Raw genomic sequence first — 20,558 nt, forward strand, 5'->3', positions numbered from 1 at the left:
AGGTCACCCAGTAGGAGGAAAGGGGGGCGAGGGGGGAGAGATCCCGCAGCCCCCCCAAGGGACATGCCCACAACACCGCCCCCACAGCCCCCCAAGACGGAGCCAAAGGAGCCACCAGGGCCGAGGGGGCCCGGCACCAGGAGCAGACAGCAAGGCAGACGGGCTGGACCAGGACCAGAGCCCACCAACCGGCGCGCCTGAGCGGGGGGAGGGCGGAGGCGGCAGGGCCAATCCCACCCGCCCCCCCCAGACGGCCCGACCACTCCCCCCACCCACGCCCCCCACCCACGCCCTGCGACTGATGGACCAGGCCGCGGGGGCATGGAGGGACACCCCAATGGCTGCCGTAGTAACACCCCCCCCAGCCGCGCACCACCCCACCCCCCCAAGAGGACCGCGAGGGAACCCCGGGAAACCCGGCCCCGAGGGCAGCCGCGGACCAGGCCCCCGCAGGGGAGGGGGCAGCAGGGGGGTGAAGCCTACTCTTAAAAGATCCTTCATGCCCTTGAAGCTTGGCTGCCCTTAGTTATTGCATGCATTTATAAAACATTATTGTAACTTTATTGGCGTTCATTTACAGATCCATCCCATAATACTGTTGTGGACGATCTTTAATGTAAATATTAAAAACAGGGAGCTAACACAGAACCACACCCATGTGTCCTTCAAACAGAGTTCAGACTGAGGTGAGCAGCTCCTGTCCCTCTCTGCTGGTGTGTTCAGGCCTCAGTAATAGACGTCTGTACAGCTGTTTGTTGTAACCATGGGGTCACTTTGAAATAAATGCAGCATGAGTTAAGTCTGAAGCTGGATCAGCAGTAATATGACTGTCTGTGAGATGATTATGTGACTTTGAGTACATGAAGTTGGTATGCAGAGTAGTTTCCCAGCATGCACTGGGGGAACATAGTTTCATTAGTTGAACTTTGCTTCATGTTACTGCTCTCCCTTTGTCCCTGAGTGTGTGCGTGCTCTGCTCTCTGTGAACATAAGATATCAGAGGGGAATGTCCAGACTGTGAGACTGTCACTGCCTGGTTAGGGAGCTTTTCACTGAAGGTTATGCAAATAGAAAAACGTGATAGTTATGAGCCACTGTAAAAGTGAAACGGCAGATAAGTGTCTCCAATAACTCTAACTGAAAGAACATATTGTTCACCTGAAACTCTGTCTGTCTCTGTCCCTCCCTCTGCCCCCCCCTCCCTCCCCTCCCTCCCTCCCTCTCTCTCTCTCCCTCTCCCTCTGTCTCTCTCTCTCTCTCTCTCTCTCTCTCTCTCTCTCTCTCTCTCTCTCTCTCTCTCTCTCTCTCTCTCGCTCTCTCTCGCTATCTCCCAATCTCTCTCTCGCTCTCTCCCACCCTCTCTCGCACTCAATTTCAATTCAATTCAAAGGGTTTTATTAGCATGGAAAACATATGTTGACATTGCTAAAGCTTAAATAGAAATAAAACACAAAATTACAAACAATTACAGAATAATAAGATTCAATGTTAAAGAGTAAGTAAGTATAGAAGAAAGAAAATATATGAATACTAATAATAAGATTATTATTATTAATAATAATAATAATAATAATAACAATAGGTACATCAGTTTGTGTTTGTGGTTCCTCACCCAGCAGGTACATCAGTTTGTGTTTGTGGTTCCTCATCCAGCAGGTACATCAGTTTGTGTTTGTGGTTCCTCATCCAGCAGGTACATCAGTTTGTGTTTGTGGTTCCTCACCCAGCAGGTACATCAGTTTGTGTTTGTGGTTCCTCACCCAGCAGGTACATCAGTTTGTGTTTGTGGTTCCTCACCCAGCAGGTACATCAGTTTGTGTTTGTGGTTCCTCACCTAGCAGGTACATCAGTTTGTGTTTGTGTTCCTCACCCAGCTGGTACATCAGTTTGTGTTTGTGGTTCCTCACCCAGCAGGTTCATCAGTTTGTGTTTGTGGTTCCTCACCCAGCAGGTACATCAGTTTGTGTTTGTGGTTCCTCACCCAGCAGGTACATCAGTTTGTGTTTGTGGTTCCTCACCCAGCAGGTACATCAGTTTGTGTTTGTGGTTCCTCACCCAGCAGGTACATCAGTTTGTGTTTGTGGTTCCTCACCCAGCAGGTACATCAGTTTGTGTTTGTGGTTCCTCACCTAGCAGGTACATCAGTTTGTGTTTGTGTTCCTCACCCAGCTGGTACATCAGTTTGTGTTTGTGGTTCCTCACCCAGCAGGTTCATCAGTTTGTGTTTGTGGTTCCTCACCCAGCAGGTACATCAGTTTGTGTTTGTGGTTCCTCACCCAGCAGGTACATCAGTTTGTGTTTGTGGTTCCTCACCCAGCAGGTACATCAGTTTGTGTTTGTGGTTCCTCACCCAGCAGGTACATCAGTTTGTGTTGGTTGTCAAATTAAGTAAATTATTTGAGTGTGTTTGTGATCAGTTGGAAGAATGTGTCTCTGATCTCCTGGTATAGAGGACAGGTGGTTAAAAAGTGGAGCTCTGTCTCCACCTCATGCTGGATGCAGTGGGTGCAGATTCTGTCCTCTTTGGGGATCCAGGTCTGTTGGTGGTGGTCTCTCTCTCTCTCTCTCTCTCTCTCTCTCTCTCTCTCTCTCTGCCCTATCAGTCTCAAAAGATGTCTGGTTCTGTTTGAGGTCTCTGCCTGTGATGAGAGTCTCTCTGTCTCAGGGTGGGTAAATGTTGGGTCCTTGTATATAATAGCAAAGAGCACAAAGTAGACCAGCTCTTTATACAGATGGAAGGAACACAAATATACCTTTCCACTCAGAGATCATGGAAGAGAGACAGATCAGCAGCTTTCCCCTTCAGTGTCATCCTGGACTCAGGTGGACTCTGGTTTAAGTTTCCACAGCCACATGAAATAAAAGTCTTTATGGCTTCTCATCATTAAAACAGCATCACCAGAGTCAGAGGAACTCTGTCAAAGTAAAACCTTGAAATGTTTGTACATGCTTTAAGATAACAGTGTCCTGTTCACAGGAAACAGGCTGTTCAGTTACTTCATCGTGTTTAAAATGCTGCTGCAAGAGACCTGGAGCAATCTGAGACACATGAAGGCATTACTCCAGTATGTGAACCCGGCTACCTGTCACTCGAAGAACTGGTTTCAAAAGGTCTCTGCTGGTGTATAAGTTTCTCTGTGGCTCAGCATCCAATGCATCTCTTACATGATTTTGGAGTCTGAACCCTTTAGGACCCTGAGGATCAGAGTCACTGGATCAGAGGCTGGTCCTCCAACCGTCCGAACGACACATCTTGAAATAAAGAGGCAGTCAAGCTGTTTCCTGTGATTTTCTTGTTCCTGTGCAGCTAACCTCTTTTCTTTGCTTCCTTTCTCCCCCTCTCTCCCCCTCTCTCCCCCTCTCTCCCCATCCTCCCCCTCCTCTCCTCTCAGACCAATAAGGCGGTGTCTAAAGGAGACTTCCACCAGGCCAGCTCCAGTTCGAGGCGGGCTCTCTTCTTGGCCGTCCTTGCAATCACCATCGGGACAGGTATCTATGTGGGCGTGGCTGTGGCGCTCATCGCCTACCTCTCAAAGAACCACCACTGGTAACCTTGTTGGAGGGAAGTGACCCATCAGACAATGGGATCGTTTTGGAGTGTTCATCTCACCTGCTGTCTCTCTCAGGCGAGCGTTTCCTCGGCAGGTTGACCCTCAGCGACGAGCTGGAGGAAGACTTCCTGTCTGTAGCGGGAGGTTCAACAGAACACGCCCAGTCGTTTGCGTTATTACTGGATGAGATACCTCGACAAGGCGACTGTGAGTCAGGTGACTCTGGAGCCTGAAACGTTTGAACCAATCAGATTGCCGGATCTTTTATGAGAACTGTGTGTGTTTTTGAGAAGACGAAGCCGAAAGCAAAGATGTTCCTGCAGCTTAAGTTTGTTTGATGGATTTCAGTTTCAGAGAACATTTCCAGTGTGACTGTTTCTCCGTCTCAGTGCTCACTGAAATCAGACACATGGATACAAACCAGAGGAACACAGAGGGACTGTGGAGGGCTCAGAGGTTCACACAGAGGGGGATAGAACTGGGATGTTCCTGGAGTCTCATTTCCCCGCTGATGAACCAGAAATTACTGTTACCACAAATGTGTGTGTGTGTGGTCTAGCCGTCTTATGGAACTGTGTGGTGTGTGTGTTCAGAGGATTCTAACTGGGATGTTGGAATCAGCAGGAACTGTTGGTTTTAAAGTCAGTGAAGATCTAAAAGTCGTCCGGTGTGTGGCCTCAGCGTCCTCATGCATGTGCTGGTTCCTCATGTCTCTGGTGGAGTGGTTATATGTCAGTTTAACCAGACACAGCCTACATACAACTTTATCTGCATTAATTCAATTCAGTTCAATTTAATTTGCTTTATTGGCCTGAACAAAGACATGTTGTTGCCAAAGCACATACAATTCATACACATACATTACATTACATATATATTGATTACATATTACATTCATTACATATAAATCTCCATTAACTAGATCAACACACTGACAAACCACGCCCACTACCATATGACCAGATCATCACCTGTGCTCCTTTACATCCAGGTAGTAGAGCTGCACAGACATACATGAGGACACACTGCAGACCAGCTGAAATAAAGACATATATGAGGACATACTGCTGACCAGCTGACATAAACACATATATGAGGACGCACTGCAGACCAGCTGACATAAACACAAACATGAGGACATACTGCTGACCAGCTGACATAAACACATACATGAGGACGCACTGCTGACCAGCTGACATAAACACAAACATGAGGACACACTGCTGACCAGCTGACATAAACACAAACATGAGGACACACTGCAGACCAGCTGACATAAACACATACATGAGGACACACTGCAGACCAGCTGACATAAACACAAACATGAGGACACACTGCTGACCAGCTGACATAAACACATACATGAGGCCACACTGCAGACCAGCTGACATAAACACAAACATGAGGACACACTGCAGACCAGCTGACATAAACACATACATGAGGACACACTGCAGACCAGCTGACATAAACACAAACATGAGGACACACTGCTGACCAGCTGACATAAACACAAACATGAGGACACACTGCAGACCAGCTGACATAAACACATACATGAGGACACACTGCAGACCAGCTGACATAAACACATACATGAGGACACACTGCAGACCAGCTGACATAAACACATACATGAGGACACACTGATGACGGCTCACTAGAATACCTCCTTTACACAGAGATACATGATAACTGACTCTGGATCCTTGATAATGATTGTGTAGACTGGATCACTGATTCTGGATCCCTGTTACTGATTGTGAAGACTGGATCACTGACACTGGATCCCTGTTACTGATTGGGAAGACTGGATCACTGACTCTGGATCCCTGTTACTGATTGGGAAGACTGGATCACTGACTCTGGATCCCTGATATTGATTAGACTGAATCACTGACTCTGGATCCCTGATATTGATTAGACTGAATCACTGACTCTGGATCCCTGATACTGATTGTGTAGACTGGATCACTGACTCTGGATCCCTGATACTGATTGTGTAGACTGGACCACTGGTTCTGGATCCCTGATATTGATTGTGTAGACTGGATCACTGACTCTTGATCCCTGATACTGATTGTGAAGACTGGATCCCTGATTCCGGATCCCTGATACTGATTGTGAAGACTGGATCACTGGGTCTGGATCCCTGGGACTGGATCATATATTCTGGAATCCTGAGACTGGATAACAGATCTGGATCCCTGATACCGGAATTGAGACTGGATCACCGATTCTGACTTTGACGGCTGGATCACATTTTTGGATCACTGGGTTGTGGATGCTGGATTACTCACACTGGATCAATAGGGCTGAATCACTGATTCTGGATCCATGCAATGCTGAGAGTGGATCAATAGATCCCTAACTCTGGGCCCCTGACTCTGGATCCCTGATTCTGGATCCCTGACTATGGACACCTGACACTGGATCCCTGACACTTGATCCTGACTCTGGATCCCTGACTCTGGACCTCTGACTCTGGACCCCTGACTCTGAATCCCTGAATCTGGGCCCCTGACTCTGGATCCCTGATTCTGGATCCCTGACTATGGACACCTGACACTGGATCCCTGACACTTGATCCCTGACTCTGGACTAATGACTCTGTACCCCTGACTCTGGACCCCTGACTCTGGACCCCTGACCTCGGATTGCTGTCTCTGGATCCCTGGCTCTGGATCCCTGACTAGCGACACCTGAATCTGGATCCCTGACTCTGGATCCCATGTATGGGGCTTACTTGTTTTTTTGACGGTCTGTTGAAGTGTTTCTGTCTCTGGTGAAAGAGAACTTGTGGTTCTGTTTTGATTCTTTCTGTCTGTGAATGTTTTTTCCTGCTCTGTAGTTTCTGTGTTTCTCTGCAGGTTTCATCATGAAGACAGGGCTAGTGAAAAAGTTCATCACAGTCCGGTCCACCTGTCGTCATCTTTGATCAGGTTTTAGGAAAAGCCTACCCCCACCACAAACACTCGTTCATGTCTGTAGCTATCAGCGGCTCCTTGACTGGTTTCCCTCGTCAGGAGATCATTTCAGTGGAGAGTAAGCTGCAGAGAGGTCATCCATCACTTTCAGCCACACACACACATCTTCACCACATTGACCAGTCACACACACACACACACACACACACACACACACACACACACACACACACACACACACACACACACACACACACACACACACACACACACACACACACACACACACACACACCTGCACATCAACCGAATGTTTGCAGACCTCTGGTGAGGATGATCTTTGATGTTTACCTGTTGAGTTTCATACTTCAATGAATATGAAATGATGTGAACTGAAACCCTGTGTGTCAGAGCATGATTCAGAACCAGAGGTTATACAGCTGAAAATAATAAACATTTATATATTTTCTGGGAAGAACTGTGCATTGATTTCTTTGTGTGAGCTTCAGGACAAATCTTCATTTAAAAGTCCGAGTTGCAGCACTGAGACTGAACTCCTGGAGGTGAATATGGTACTTTATTACCTGGCTTTCTTGTTGATCTTGCGGCTGTGTGAGAGGCTTGTTTCTAATTGGTCTAAACCCTTTGACGATGGTTATTAACTTTCACTAACATGAGCAACACCAGAGACAAACTGATCACACGTCATGTCAAATCAATCCACAGAGAAGAGTTCAGACACATTTAGCTTCTGCTTGTTGACACCACACACTGTAAGGTGAGAGGAAACCATTAGCTTCAGTTAGCATCATATTGGAAAACATGTGGCTAAAACGTTAGCTTTGGTTAGCATGCTAGATTGTCAGGCTACGGATGTTACATCTTGTATCCTGTCCAACAATCTGATGAAGGAGTGGAGCAGGTGAGAGAAACTTTAGGTTAGTGATCTCTCCAAAGAAAGTTAAACCATGAGCGGTGGTGATGATAGCAGCAGGGTTCAAAGTTGTGACATTAGTTTCTTTTTAAAGGTGTGTGAACCACAGAGCTCAGAGAAGAAGGAGAGCTGAATGAGGACAGTTTCATGTTCAATCAACAGGCAGAGAAGAATCCATCAGCATCGAACGATCACTGACGAGAATCACTGGGACTATTTTTAAAAACTGTAAACAGAAATCATTTAAATCAATGAAATCATCTTTAATCAATGTTTTTAACAACGTGTTTTTGGTGGTTAGAAAACCAGGTGTTTAAGTGTGGACCCAAAAACACAACCGGAGTCAGATGAAGCAGTTAAGTGCATTTATTGAAGGGTTTAAAGGGTGGAGGGAAGGGATCCAGGGTCCAAGGCGTGAGGAGAGAATCCGAGGAGAGGTGAAGGCTGGAGACGTGAGGGCTTGAGGAGGAGGCTGGTGAGTGAATCCAGGGAGAGAGTGTGGCAGCATGGCAGAGATTGGGCGGCAGCACTGGAGGCTCGTGGAGGCACTGGAAGAATGGAGGACAGCAGAGTTAGTCACTGGTAAAAACACACACAGCTGGAAAATTTGAACAATTGAAAATTCACGAGAGAAATCTAGAGAACGGGCCGATATACCACATCAGATCTGTGAATAGTCTGCAGTAATGTGGTGTAGGTGTGAAGGTGCAGGTGGACAGCAGAGTTAGTCACTGGTAAAAACACACACAGCTGTGCGTCAAACAACATCAAGGCTTCAAGGCGATCAACGTCATCAAATGGGATAAATAGTGATATGAAGGTAAAAACAATTAAAGCTGCTGTTGGTAGTTGTGATATAAACATCAGTTCAGAGAGAGATTTCAAATGTCAACACTACCCCTCCCCTCTATGCTCCCGTAACCCCACCCACACAAGATCGTTGTGTGGGTTCGATGAGGAAGTAGTGGCTTCCCAGCCAATCAGAGCGACGTAGTGGGGCCGCCACTTGACCAATCAGGACAGAGGGTTGGGGAGTAGCTTGATTGGTCCATGATAACGGGAACGAGGGGCATAATACCATTCCTTGATACATAGACACTGAAAAACACAGAGATTTCACAATAATCTCAAAAGGACTTCACTTACAGATGAGTACCGACGGGTATTATGACCTTTTCTCCAAACCCAGCAGAAAAAAAGAAGAGTTTCTTACACCATTCCTACCAACAGTAGCTTTAAAGAAACTAAAATTAATAGGTGTATGGGATTGAATATAAAATGCACTAAAATAGGAAGGGACTATTCACAGCTTTCAGCCACTTGGGTTTTTTGCTGCCGCTATTGGGAGATTCAATGTTATTGGGAGGTTTGGTATCAGATCTGTTTAAGGCCATAAGCTGGGGCAGTTAGGCATTGTGCAACTGCTACCATTGTGTAACTGTGTGAGGTTATGAGAGTTACAAATGTTAGAACTTCACAGAAGTAGTGCTTGGTCACTCCGACCTGGAACATAACATGTGTTGGGATAAAGGTCTTTTTTGGCTTGCAACAACAACAAATGGGAAACTTGAGTGTGTGTGTGCGTGTGTGTGTGGAACTGAGAAGGGAGCCACAGGATGCTCTTGAGGTATATTAATCAGTGTTGTCAATGGACCAGGATGTTGCCAAATATTGACCTGGTTTTCATGGAGACCATCACGTAGCAGGTGTTTTGGGATGTACATCGTGAAGTGTATAGAATCTGAGTGTGATCTATTATTAAACAAGATTTAGACTATCAAGCCAGACTCTGTCGTTTTGTTCGAGACCATGCTACAACACCGCCGCCATCTTTGGGACCATAGCACCATCAACTGGTGAAAATCACTCCCAACAAAACTACATTTTACTTCCACAACTGAGATATCTAGATTTGGAGTCCAACTTCTAAATGAACCACGGAATCCACTGATGTCCACTGACGTCCACTGACGTCCACTGACGTCCACCGACGTCCACCGACGTCCACCGATGTCCACTGACATCCACTGACGTCCACTGACGTCCACTGACGTCCACTAAAGTCCACTGAAGTCCACTGAAGTCCACTGACGTCCACTGACGTCCACTGACGTCCACTGAAGTCCACTGAAGTCCACTGACGTCCACTGACGTCCACTGAAGTCCACTGAAGTCCACTGACGTCCACTGACGTCCACTGAAGTCCACTAAAGTCCACTGAAGTCCACTAAAGTCCACTGACGTCCACTAAAGTCCACTAAAGTCCACTGACGTCCACTGACATCCACTGAAGTCCACTAAAGTCCACTAAAGTACACTGACGTCTTTTTCCTGTATTTTTATGGATATTGTCCACAGTCCCTCTCTTTTTACTGGAGAGTCCCTCATGACATAACAGCATTCTTCAGATGAGCTCAATTGTGACTCGACCCCGTCTGCAGCACTCAGCTGGTCCTGTAGTCCTGAATAGGAACCCCTGAGGATCTGCTCTGTAGAGTCACAGGATGTACTGATGAAAATCTGATCATAAAAAGTGTTTCATATTCAGACTGTTTACAGAAGCACATAACCTTCAAGACCCAACACAACAGGTCCATGTGTGTCAGTCACACGTAATGTCCCTTTACTTAAAGCTCTTGTATGGAGTTTTTAACTGGTTATGAAACAGAGAGTATTTAGCAGGGACGCCTCTTTATGTCCTTTAGGAGAAAACCAGACTGTAAGCAAAAAGAATGACAATCTGTAAGTCGGCATGTCGCCTGCACGGGGGGAGGTGTGAGACGAGGTAACTTAGAAAGAGCCTCTGTTTACCAAAGTCCCCTCCGGGATCAATGAAGTAATATCTTATCTTGTTTTTTTACATTTCATTGTTTCTTATCATCCTTTCATACATTATATGATATTCTAACGTGAATGTTTTGTGCATGATCAATCCATAAATTGTGAGCTTTGAGCAGATGGTTCATGTGATAATGTTTTGTAATCTGTTGTGATATTTAATCCCTGAAATTGAGATTGTATATTTTATATTATATTTTTAAATCACTTTTCAGTAGAGCCTCCTGTGCTCCGATCTCCTCACTGAACTATGCTCACGTCCTCGTTCACGAGTTACAAACTGAGCTGTTCACTTCACTGTTCACCACATTTGTTGTGATTTGGCGCCATATAAATAAAGACTGGTTGATAATTCTATGTTTCTTTTCTGCCTTTGTGGAGTACCCTGTTATATGGATAACTATATGTTGGACACACAAAGCTCATTGTCACACTGACATAAACTCTGCAGAGTATTAATGATAAATGCTTTGTGTTTTAGTAATTAGATGTCAGGGCCTTAACTTGAAGCATGATTTCCCCCCAAAATCCAACTTTCCTTTCAGTGAGTCATGTTTCTGTGCCTGGATCCTCTGACTTTAACCCTTCTGCTCCTCTGTTCCTTTAGTATTTGTCAGCCTGTAAAAAGAAAGCTCTGACTCTTTGGAGTGTTTTTATACAGCTGGTCAAACAACACACAGCCCTTTACTGGTTTGGATGTGGTGGTTAGAAAACCAGGTGTTTAAGTGTGGACCCAAAAACACAACCGGAGTCAGATGAAGCAGTTAAGTGCATTTATTGAAGGGTTTAAAGGGTGGAGGGAAGGGATCCAGGCTCCAAGGCGTGAGGAGAGAATCCGAGGAGAGGTGAAGGCTGGAGACGTGAGGGCTTGAGGAGGAGGCTGGTGAGTGAATCCAGGGAGAGAGTGTGGCAGCATGGCAGAGATTGGGCGGCAGCACTGGAGGCTCGTGGAGGCACTGGAAGAATGGAGGACAGCAGAGTTAGTCACTGGTAAAAACACACACAGCTGGAAAATTTGAACAATTGAAAATTCACGAGAGAACTCTAGAGAACGGGCTGATATACCACATCAGATGAGGGAATAATCTCACACTGGAGAAGCCTCACAGCAGGGCTTAAATGCAGGTGGTGATTGCAGTAATCCGGTGTAGGTGTGAAGGTGCAGGTGGAGCCGCCCAATCTCTGTGAGGAAGAGAGAGACTCCACACAAGATAACAACTTCCGAAAATGCCAACTTAAAAGCCATAAACATGTTGCAACCATCACAAGGAACGCCTTTACTGTTTGCAGCTTCCAGGCTGAATGTCGATGCCTCCACTCTGTATGTGCTTTCACTTAGTGGGAGCAACCACAGAGAATGTGCCCACTCTGAGGTCACATGGTTCTCTCCATCACATGCATACCCTCTATTGTAAACCTTGGAGCCAGAGCGCCCTCTGTTGGACAGATAACCTGATGACACATTTCTAAATCCCCTCCAGCTTTCCTCTCTGCTGTGTGTATTCTGTAAAAGTGTGTCCATGTCTCAATGTTTGAAGCACCTGTTGGCATAGTGAAACTTCAAACTGTGAACGTGAGTGTTGGTGTAAGTGCTGCTGGACTGTGGAGCAGTCTGCCCTCTACAGAGAGGGGACACACTGATCTCAGTGTTATCTTCATGGTTTCTATGTTTGACTTTAGAGCACTTTGCTTTGTTGATTTGAAATGTGCTTTATGAAGAAGTTTAACTTCAGAAGTGAACAAAATTGTAAGTTTGGAAGAAAAGTGACGTTGACCATGTTGACCTGTTTGAAACGATGAAAGGAGGAGGCGGGGCCTAAACTCACTGATCACCATCAGCTGTGAGGGCCCTGAGCTGCAGACAAACATACATGACTCAGTGTCAGGCTGCAGAATGACACTGACACTCAGGGAACTATCTTCATTTTGTAAGAACTGAACACACCATGCACAGTATCGGCTTCAGTGAGCATCAGGAGCAGGTCAGTCTGAGCAGGTACAGGAAGTGATGCAAATGTCAGGAAGTGAACCAACAGGTCCTGCAGCTAATGCGTATGAAGAAACAAACATGAGTTTGTTTCCTTCTGCTGTGAACAGATCTGATCTGTGGTCAGAGTGTTAGCTCTTCACAGGAAACACAGACAGAGTGCATGATGGGACAGAAGACGCTGCTGCTCCTCTCTCTGCTCGGTGTTCTGGGTAAAAAAGAACTCCAACACACGCTGTTTCTGTCATGAATTTAAAACTGTTTCTCTGCTTAAAGGTTGTAAATGTTTAGAGTTCTGGGTCTGATGTTAGTTTCTCAGTCATGTGAAGTTTGTGTTTTAGTTAAAGTTCTGCAGCTGCTCACACACTCTCTGACTTCATTTGAAAACAGTTTGGATGTAAACCTCTGAACATAAAGTGCTGAACCCCTCAGCTTTATGTTCTGCAGGATTTCAGAGTGTCTTTAAATGCAGCAGCAGAGAGCTCCTCCCTGCTGTCTGTAAGTTCAGCTGGTGTCTTTTCTGCTCACACTAACAGGACTCTGTGTCTTTATATCTGATCATGAAGGAGTGACGTGTTTCAGAGTGTTAAGGTATAAAAGGTTAGTTTGAGTCTTTATTCTGTCTAGAGATGAGTTTTTGTTTTATTTATATTTAATCTATTTATCAGAAGTTCCTGGAAATAACTGGAGTGGGTATGACGCTGTGAGACACTTCCTGGAAAGAATGCTACTCAAAAGTTAAAACTCAGTCCGTGTTTGACCTCAGCGATTCAACGGATTCAGAGACAAGACTCCAGACAAAAGAGGAAAAGATTCCACTTAAATACAGACTTCCCTTCTTTTTGTGTCACAGTGAGGATATTATTTACTAAACACACAAATGTTCTGAAACTAGAGGACTGAGGACCATCGAGCATTAAGTTCATGTGTTCATGTGATGAGCAGTTAAAGTGAACACATTTTAAAAACTGTGAAAAAGAAATCCACATCCGTGAACCAGTTTTATTAGGTACAGAAAAACAGAACAACACTGAAACCAGGAAGAAGTCTGATTCAGACACAAACTCTCCTCAGGACTTTGACTTCATCAATCATGATCCTCAGTTTCTCTACGGTTTGAACAGACAGAAAAACATGCTGAGAGCTGATCGGAGCATGTTGAAGCTGGTTAGAGCTGGTGGGTGGAGCTGGTTGGTGGAGCTGGTTGGAGCTGGTTGGAGCTGGTTTGAGCTGGTTTGAGCTGGATATAGCTGGTTGGAGCTGGTTGTGGCTGGTTGGAGATAGATGGAGCTGGTTGGAGCTGGTTGTGGCTGGTTGGAGATAGATGGAGCTGGTTGGAGCTGGTTGTGGCTGGTTGGAGATAGTTGGAGCTGGTTGAAGCTGGTTGGAGCTGGTTGGTTGAGCTGGTTGGAGCTAGTTAGAGCTAGTTGGAGCTGGTTATAGCTGGTTGGAGCTGGTTATAGCTGGTTGGAGCTGGTTATAGCTGGTTGGAGCTGGTTGAAGCTGGTTGGAGCTAGTTAGAGCTGGTTGGTGGAGCTGGATATAGCTGGTTGGAGCGATTGAAGCTGGTGGAGCTGGATATAGCTGGTTGGAGCTGGTTGGTGGAGATGGCTGGAGCTGGTCGGTGGAGCTGGATATAGCTGGTTGGAGCTAGTTGGAGCTGTTTGGAGCCGGTTGACGCTGGTTGGAGCTAGTTGGAGCGAGTTGGAGCTGATTTGTGGAGCTGGATAAACGCAGCTGGTTGGAGCTGGTTTGAATTTTTTGAAGCTAGCTGGAGCTGGTTGGTGGAGCTGGATATAGCTGGTTGGAGCTGGTTGGTGGAGCTGGATATAGCTGGTTGGAGCTAGTTGGAGCTGGTTGGTGGAGCTGGTTGGAGCTGATTGGAGCTGGTTGGTGGAGCGGTTTGAAGCTGGTTTGGAGCTAGTTGGAGCTGGTTGGTGGAGCTGGTTGGTGGAGCTGGTTGGAGCTGGTTGGAGCTGATTGGAGCTGGTTGGTTGAGCTGGTTGAAGCTGGTTGGAGCTAGTTGGAGCTGGTTGGTGGAGCTGGTTGGAGCTGGTTGGAGCTGATTGGAGCTGGTTGGTTGAGCTGGTTGAAGCTGGTTGGAGCTAGTTGAAGGTTGTTGTAGTAGAATATATATATAATATCTTTACATCCTTATACACATTTTTCTGAAACCCCCTCTGTCCCAGAGCATGTCCCTCCGTGATCAATAACATGTTTGAGACAAGTTGATGACAAACATTAATACTTGTTTGAATTGAATGCTCACCTGTGCACCTGGATCCTGTCTCTATAAGTTTTACTTCAGCAGACATGCAGGATGATGGGATGTCTTGTAGTTATGTTACGTTTTAGCTTTAATAGATTAGCTCTTACATTTGCTCTTTGTAATGCTTTCATTTTAATTACCTTATTGATTTAGGCCTGAGTCACTTTATTTCTAACACTGATTTAAAAAAAAGTCCTTTTCTGATCATGTTTTCTAAAGAGACTGTTGGTGAATGGTAAGTTTCTTTTTGGATAGAAACAGCTAAAAGAGGTGAACATGTTTGACATCTTAGCACCCTTGAAGAGGCTCTTCTGTATTTTTTGGATGTGAAATAATATTTTAAAAACATCTGTTTGAGTGACTGACCTTCTGTGAGAGACGTTACGCTGCGTGAGGGATGCTACATCAATTGTTTAGGTCTGAGCTCTCCTCACCTGTTCTGTTCTGTTCTGCACAGCCATCCATGCATGAGGAGCTCTGTTTCTGCGTGCACGTGACTTCACTGTTCTCCCACTGTTTGTCCAGGCTGAACTGGTTCCTCTGCTTTATCCTCTTCACTCACTGCTGGCTGCAGTTCTGGATATGTTTTCTACTGTCGTGTTTGTACCGTGGAAACATCCTGAAACATGTTTGAGAGATGTTAACAAACAAACAGGAGACATTTCTCTCCTCCTTGAGGGGCAGCTGTACGGCTGAGTCCTGGCCTGAGGAGCTGGCTCTTCTGTGTTGGGCCATGCGTCTGTGGAGGGGTTGTTTTGTTCCCTGCAGTCTTCGTTACACTGTATGAGATAAACAACATTACTCGGTTTGTGATGAGGTGTGTTGTCCTTTAGGATGAACCAGTGTCTGTCTCAGTGTGTTAAAGGGCTTGAAATGAACCAGGATGATGTGTTTATTGAAGATCCTCCTGAGTTTCTCTGAAACCCCAGATCAGTAAGGGATAACGATGTTTCGTCGTTTGTTGCTGTTCTCCTCTCTGCTGGACCTGTGCTTCTTGGAGGTCTTTATGAAGACCCAGTCAAGGCTTATATCATCTAGCTCTTCCTCAGTCTGGTCAGAACTGAAGAAGCCTTTAGGAGGAGAGGTGAAACAACTTCAGGAATTTCTACCACTTTCTACCTATGAAGCTTTGAATGACCATGACCTGGATGACTGAGAACCTTCACAGACACAAAGCTTCAGATCAAGTGTTGCAGTGAACAGCACAGTGTTTCCCTCTGAGGTCGACAGAAGTAGATCAGCTCTGATGTTACTGCCTCAAACTAGTATAAAAGCCAACACTTGAGTAAATGTAGTGGTATAAACTACTGTAATATTACTACTATTTCAAATATCTGGTGAACAACCACAGGTCAAAGGTCATTTGTCTCTCTCTTCCTCCCCCTTGCAGAGGTGACGTTGGCGTTTGGCTTCTATCATGGCCGCTCCATGCCCGGATCTCCATACAACATCAACCGGACCGACCACAGCCTCCAGACGGTCGTCCTCGTCGCCACTTACTCCTTCAACAACCAATCAAACGACGCCTTCCTCTTCAAACCCTTAGCCATCCACAGAGCACAGCGACAGGTACGACACAGGAAACGCATCAGGCCATGTTTAGAGTAAGAGGTCGACATAAACTCTGAGAAAAATCTATAATTAAGACAAGCTTTTCAATCTGGTGAGTAGTTTATATAGTTATATATTACTGAGGATGTTGCTGTGAGGGTTAGGGTAAGGTACAGTGTGTAGTACTTAAAGGTACAGTTTGTAGTATTTAAAGGTACAGTGTGTAGTATTTAAATGTACAGTGTGTGTTATTTAAATGTGCAGTGTATAGTATTTAGAGGTGCAGTGTGTGGTATTTAAAGGTGCAGTGTGTAGTATTTAAATGTACAGTGTGTGGTATTTCAAGGTGCAGTGTGTAGAATTTAAAAGTGCAGTGTGTGGTATTTAAATGTACAGTGTGTGGTATTTCAAGGTGCAGTGTGTAGAATTTAAATGTACAGTGTGTGGTATTTCAAGGTGCAGTGTGTAGAATTTAAAGGTACAGTGTGTGGTATTTCAGGGTGCAGTGTGTAGTATTTAAAGGTACAGTGTGTAGTATTTAAAAGTACAGTGTGGAGTATCTAAAGGTACAGATGCGCTATTTAAAAGTGCAGTGTGTAGTATTTAAAGGTGCAGTGTGTGGTATTTAAAGATGCAGTGTGTGGTATTTCAGGGTGCAGTGTGTAGTATTTAAAGGTACAGTGTGTAGTATTTAAAGGTACAGTGTGTATTTAAATGTGCAGTGTGTAGTATTTAAAGGTGAAGTGTCTAGTATTTTAAAGGTACAGTGTGCGCTATTTAAAAGTGCAGTGAGTATTATTTAAAGGTGCAGTGTGTGGTATTTAAAGATGCATTGTGTGGTATTTAAAGGTGCAGTGTGCCCTATTTAAAAGTGCAGTGAGTAGTAATTAAAGGTGCAGTGTGCGGTATCTAAAGGTACAGTGTGTAGTATTTAACAGAGCAGTGTGTGGTATTTAAAGGTAAAGTGTGTAATATTTAAAGGTACAGTGTGCAGTATTTAAAGGTGCAGTTTGTAGTATTTAAAGGTACAGTGAGTAGTATTTAAAGGGGTACTGTGTGGTATTTAGACAACAGTATCTAGTATTTAAAGGTGCATAGTGTAGTATTTTAAAGGTGCAGTGTGTAGTATTTTAAAGGTTCAGTTTGCATCATTTAAAAGTGCAGTGAGTAGTAATTAAAGGTGCAGTGTGTGGTATTTAAAGGTACAGTGTGTAGTACTTAAAGGTGCAGTTAGTGGTATTTAAAGGTACAGTTTGTAGTATTTAAAGGTACTGTGTGCAGTATTTAAAAGTGCAGTGAGTAGTATTTAAAAGTGCAGTGAGTAGTAATTAACGGTATAGTGTGCAGTATTCCTGGAAACAATATTATTATAGTGTATTCTTATTTGTGACAAAAAAATTGTTTCCATTTAGATAATGAATATTAGTCAGATAATGCAAAGATGACCATGTTACATTAAAACTAATTTACTAGAGTTACAGGTTTCTTTCATGTTTTTCAAATTAACATATTTTTTAACAGTTAATTAAAAAAAATAACACTGATAATTAACAATTTACACATTGCCCAGCTCTGCCCACTGTTTCACTTGAGTGAACACACTCTGCTCCAGTGTTCCTTATCATGTGTGTGTGTGCATGTGTGTGTTTCAGGTTGTGAAGGGGCTTCGGTACACCATAGATTTTGAGATTTCCAGAACAGTTTGCCGTAAACGTGACAACACCAACAACGACCTGTCAAAGTGTGACTTCCAGCCTGAAGGTCGTCTTCACCAGGTGAGTACAGGACAGGTGTGCACTGATGTTTATTACCACTGTAAGAACACTGATCCTGTTAGAATAATCTATCCCAGATGTGCTGAATCTGACCAGCTGTTCTCCTAAAATCATTTGACCCTGAAACAAAGAGTCATCGGACAGAGAGGCTGTTATTAAGTTTTAGTTTGACCCTTTTAAAAAACAAACGCATGATTAAATGAATGTAAAATAATTAAATGATTACAAAGAGAAAGATAAAGGTCGAAATAAGTTGGACAAGTATTCCACTTATTATGAAATACGGAACTCTGAAATATGTAATACCGTATATCATTTAATTCACACTCTAATCTGACTGAGGTTCTGGTAATAGATTTTGACATTTTGACTCATTCAGTCTTTATTGTTTAATTTGGGCTGCCATTCTCTGCGCTGTAGACTTTTTGATTCAGTCAGATTAAATGACACACTAGTTTCATTTCCTGTCTGTACCTTTAAGTACTACACAATGCTCCTTTAAATACTACACACTGCACCTTTAAACACCAAATACTGTACCTTTAAACACTACACTGCAGGTTTAAGTACTACACACTGCAACTTTAATGCTTTACACTGTACCAGTAAATACTACACACTGTTCCTTTTAAATACCACAAACTGTATTGTTAAATAATACAAACTGCACCTTTAAACAGACTCACTGTATCTTTAAATACTACTACACACTGTATTATTAAATACTACAAACTGTACCTTTAGATACTACACACTGTACCTTTAGATACTACACACTGTACCTTTTAGATACTACACACTGTACCTTTAGATACTACACACTGTACCTTTAGATACTACACACTGTACCTTTAGATACTACACACTGTACCTTTAGATACTACACACTGTACCTTTAGATACTACACACTGCACCTTTAGATACTACACACTGTACCTTTAGATACTACACACTGTACCTTTAGATACTACACACTGTACCTTTAGATACTACACACTGTACCTTTAGATACTACACACTGTACCTTTAGATACTCTGCTGTGTTAGCTTTGTTTCATAGAACCAGAGCTTTCAGCTTGGTCTATTTTTTAGAGACCTCGTAACCACCAGTTAAGGCGTCCCCTGCTGGTCGGTAATAGAAATACAGGATTAAGATAGAGAAGTTACACTACCTTCACTTCTGTCATTGGATTCAGAGTGATCAGATGAAATAACCATGCACCCATGTGATCACAGGTATCAGAGCAGTCTTTATGTGTCTCCCTTTAAGTTTTCAAAGGCTTTAATGGGAAAATCCCCTCTTCCTGTGTTTTTACAGACGCTCCAGTGTCACTTGGAGGTTTGGGTGATTCCCTGGATTAAAAAGAGCCAGACTCAGGTGTTTGAGTGTAAACCCTGAAACCACCAGCTGAGTCCAAAATCATTCACCTGCATCCTCCATCACCTTCATCCTCCATCACCTGCATCCTCCATTACCTTCATCCTTCATCACCTGCATCCTCCATCACCTTCATCCTCCATCACCTGCATCCTCAATCACCTATATCCTCCATCACTTGCGTCCTCCATCACCTTCATTCTCGTTCACCTGCATGCTGTCACCTCGTCTCATCAGTGAAAATAAACAGTTCACACAGAATAAAATGAAACCATGATCCTTTGGATGTCAGTATTTGTATTCAAACATTCACTCTCCTGCAGCGATGTCTCAATGTGAGCAGACGAGGCCCCCTGCTGGTGAGGAGGGGAGAACAGCAGCCAGTGGACTGTCAAAATAAAACACAAATATTGTATGTTTTCAAAACTTAGTAAGTCTTTACATAAACTGGTGTTAAAGCACAGACATATTTAATACCCACAGACATGGTAATAAGATACAAAGACTGCTTTTATATTATTTTGAACCAAAAAACTAGTTTTTAGTCAGTAACAAGTCAGCTTCATTATTTTATTTAGGAATAATCAGACCCTCTACCATGAGACAAACTTAGAATTAGAAATGATTTAGGGATGCAAAGGGTGGAAAGTTTCCAGTAAATTTCCGTAAATTTCCATGGGAAGTTAAGCTGGGGAATTTTGGAAATATTCCAAATTGGAAATTTTCAATTGGAATTATGGGAATTAACTGGGAATTGAGGATAATTGAATGGAAAGGTATCATATCCAAGCATAAATATTTGTTTTGTTATAAGCAGACATCCATCCAAAATAATACAATTAAACAGATTTATTTGTAAGTAGATCTTTATCAAGTGTTAAATATTTTATTGAACAATCAATTCTTTGATTTGACTTTGAATGCAATCACAACAAAGTCCCATTTAAAATGTTAAATGATAAGAGCCCCTCTCCCTCCAACAAAGTCCCATTCAACATGCAAATAAAAAAAGCATCTTCCCTCAAGCTTCTCAAGCCTAGCCTCTGCAGGATTCTAGAAATCATCTGTGCTTCATGTGATGGAGGAATGCACAGTGCATGTAGGGGGCGTGGTCTCAATAGCCCTGCAGTAAGCAGTGTGCTATGTGCATGTGATTGAGGAATAGCAGAGATATTCAACTGTACTTGCATGAAATCTGCTTTTTTTAGTCAGGATTATGCTCAAATATATTTTCCCCAACTATATTTAAGTTCCCTATTAAGAGCCAACCTTCAATTTAGTCAATTCCTGCTTTATTCCCATTTATTCCTGTTAATTCCCATGGAAAGTTTCCAACTTTGAAAA

At 43.8% G+C, this 20,558-nt stretch overlaps 4 protein-coding genes across 6 annotated transcripts in view; 3 read left to right on the forward strand and 1 right to left on the reverse strand.

The window, feature by feature from the left end:
- Positions 1-6,956, forward strand: part of LOC117811255 (synapse differentiation-inducing gene protein 1) — a 43,551-nt gene extending 36,595 nt beyond the window's left edge. The window contains exon 4 of the mRNA XM_034681426.1: positions 3,393-6,956. Within this exon, the coding sequence (XP_034537317.1) occupies positions 3,393-3,551 (159 nt within the window). The 3' untranslated portion in view covers positions 3,552-6,956. The remainder of the gene's footprint in view (positions 1-3,392) is intronic.
- LOC117811230 (NACHT, LRR and PYD domains-containing protein 3-like) overlaps positions 1-20,558 on the forward strand; it is a 574,987-nt gene that overhangs the window by 324,857 nt on the left and 229,572 nt on the right. The window contains 1 exon segment of the mRNA XM_034681392.1: positions 7,322-7,394. Within this exon segment, the coding sequence (XP_034537283.1) occupies positions 7,322-7,394 (73 nt within the window).
- apmap (adipocyte plasma membrane associated protein) overlaps positions 11,005-20,558 on the reverse strand; it is a 28,337-nt gene continuing 18,783 nt past the window's right edge. The window contains exon 10 of the transcript XR_004630957.1: positions 11,005-11,209. The gene's annotated coding sequence lies outside the window, so the exon portion shown is untranslated. The remainder of the gene's footprint in view (positions 11,210-20,558) is intronic.
- On the forward strand, positions 12,097-19,635 carry LOC117811258 (cystatin-F). Of its 3 annotated transcripts, none has more exons than XM_034681432.1 (5): positions 12,097-12,249; positions 12,351-12,452; positions 15,900-16,078; positions 17,713-17,835; positions 19,155-19,635. In XM_034681432.1, exons 2-5 carry the CDS (start codon positions 12,404-12,406, stop codon positions 19,233-19,235), a joined length of 432 nt encoding a protein of 143 aa, XP_034537323.1. In that variant the 5' UTR covers positions 12,097-12,249; positions 12,351-12,403; the 3' UTR covers positions 19,236-19,635. The 3 variants fall into 3 exon arrangements, with proteins under 3 accessions (XP_034537323.1, XP_034537324.1, XP_034537322.1); XM_034681433.1 differs by having other exon boundaries at positions 12,097-12,235; XM_034681431.1 differs by having other exon boundaries at positions 12,097-12,452.

The sequence above is a fragment of the Notolabrus celidotus genome, chromosome 4 (genome assembly GCF_009762535.1).
Source record: "Notolabrus celidotus isolate fNotCel1 chromosome 4, fNotCel1.pri, whole genome shotgun sequence".
Lineage (NCBI taxonomy): Eukaryota > Metazoa > Chordata > Actinopteri > Labriformes > Labridae > Notolabrus > Notolabrus celidotus.

Bases quoted from the DNA above. Each gene is read 5' to 3' on its own strand.
- LOC117811258 (XM_034681431.1), top strand. From the start codon at position 12,404: ATGATGGGACAGAAGACGCTGCTGCTCCTCTCTCTGCTCGGTGTTCTG. The intron at 12,453-15,899 runs GTAAAAAAGAAC...TCCCCCTTGCAG, and splicing joins CTCTCTGCTCGGTGTTCTGG to AGGTGACGTTGGCGTTTGGC. The intron at 16,079-17,712 runs GTACGACACAGG...TGTGTGTTTCAG, and splicing joins TCCACAGAGCACAGCGACAG to GTTGTGAAGGGGCTTCGGTA.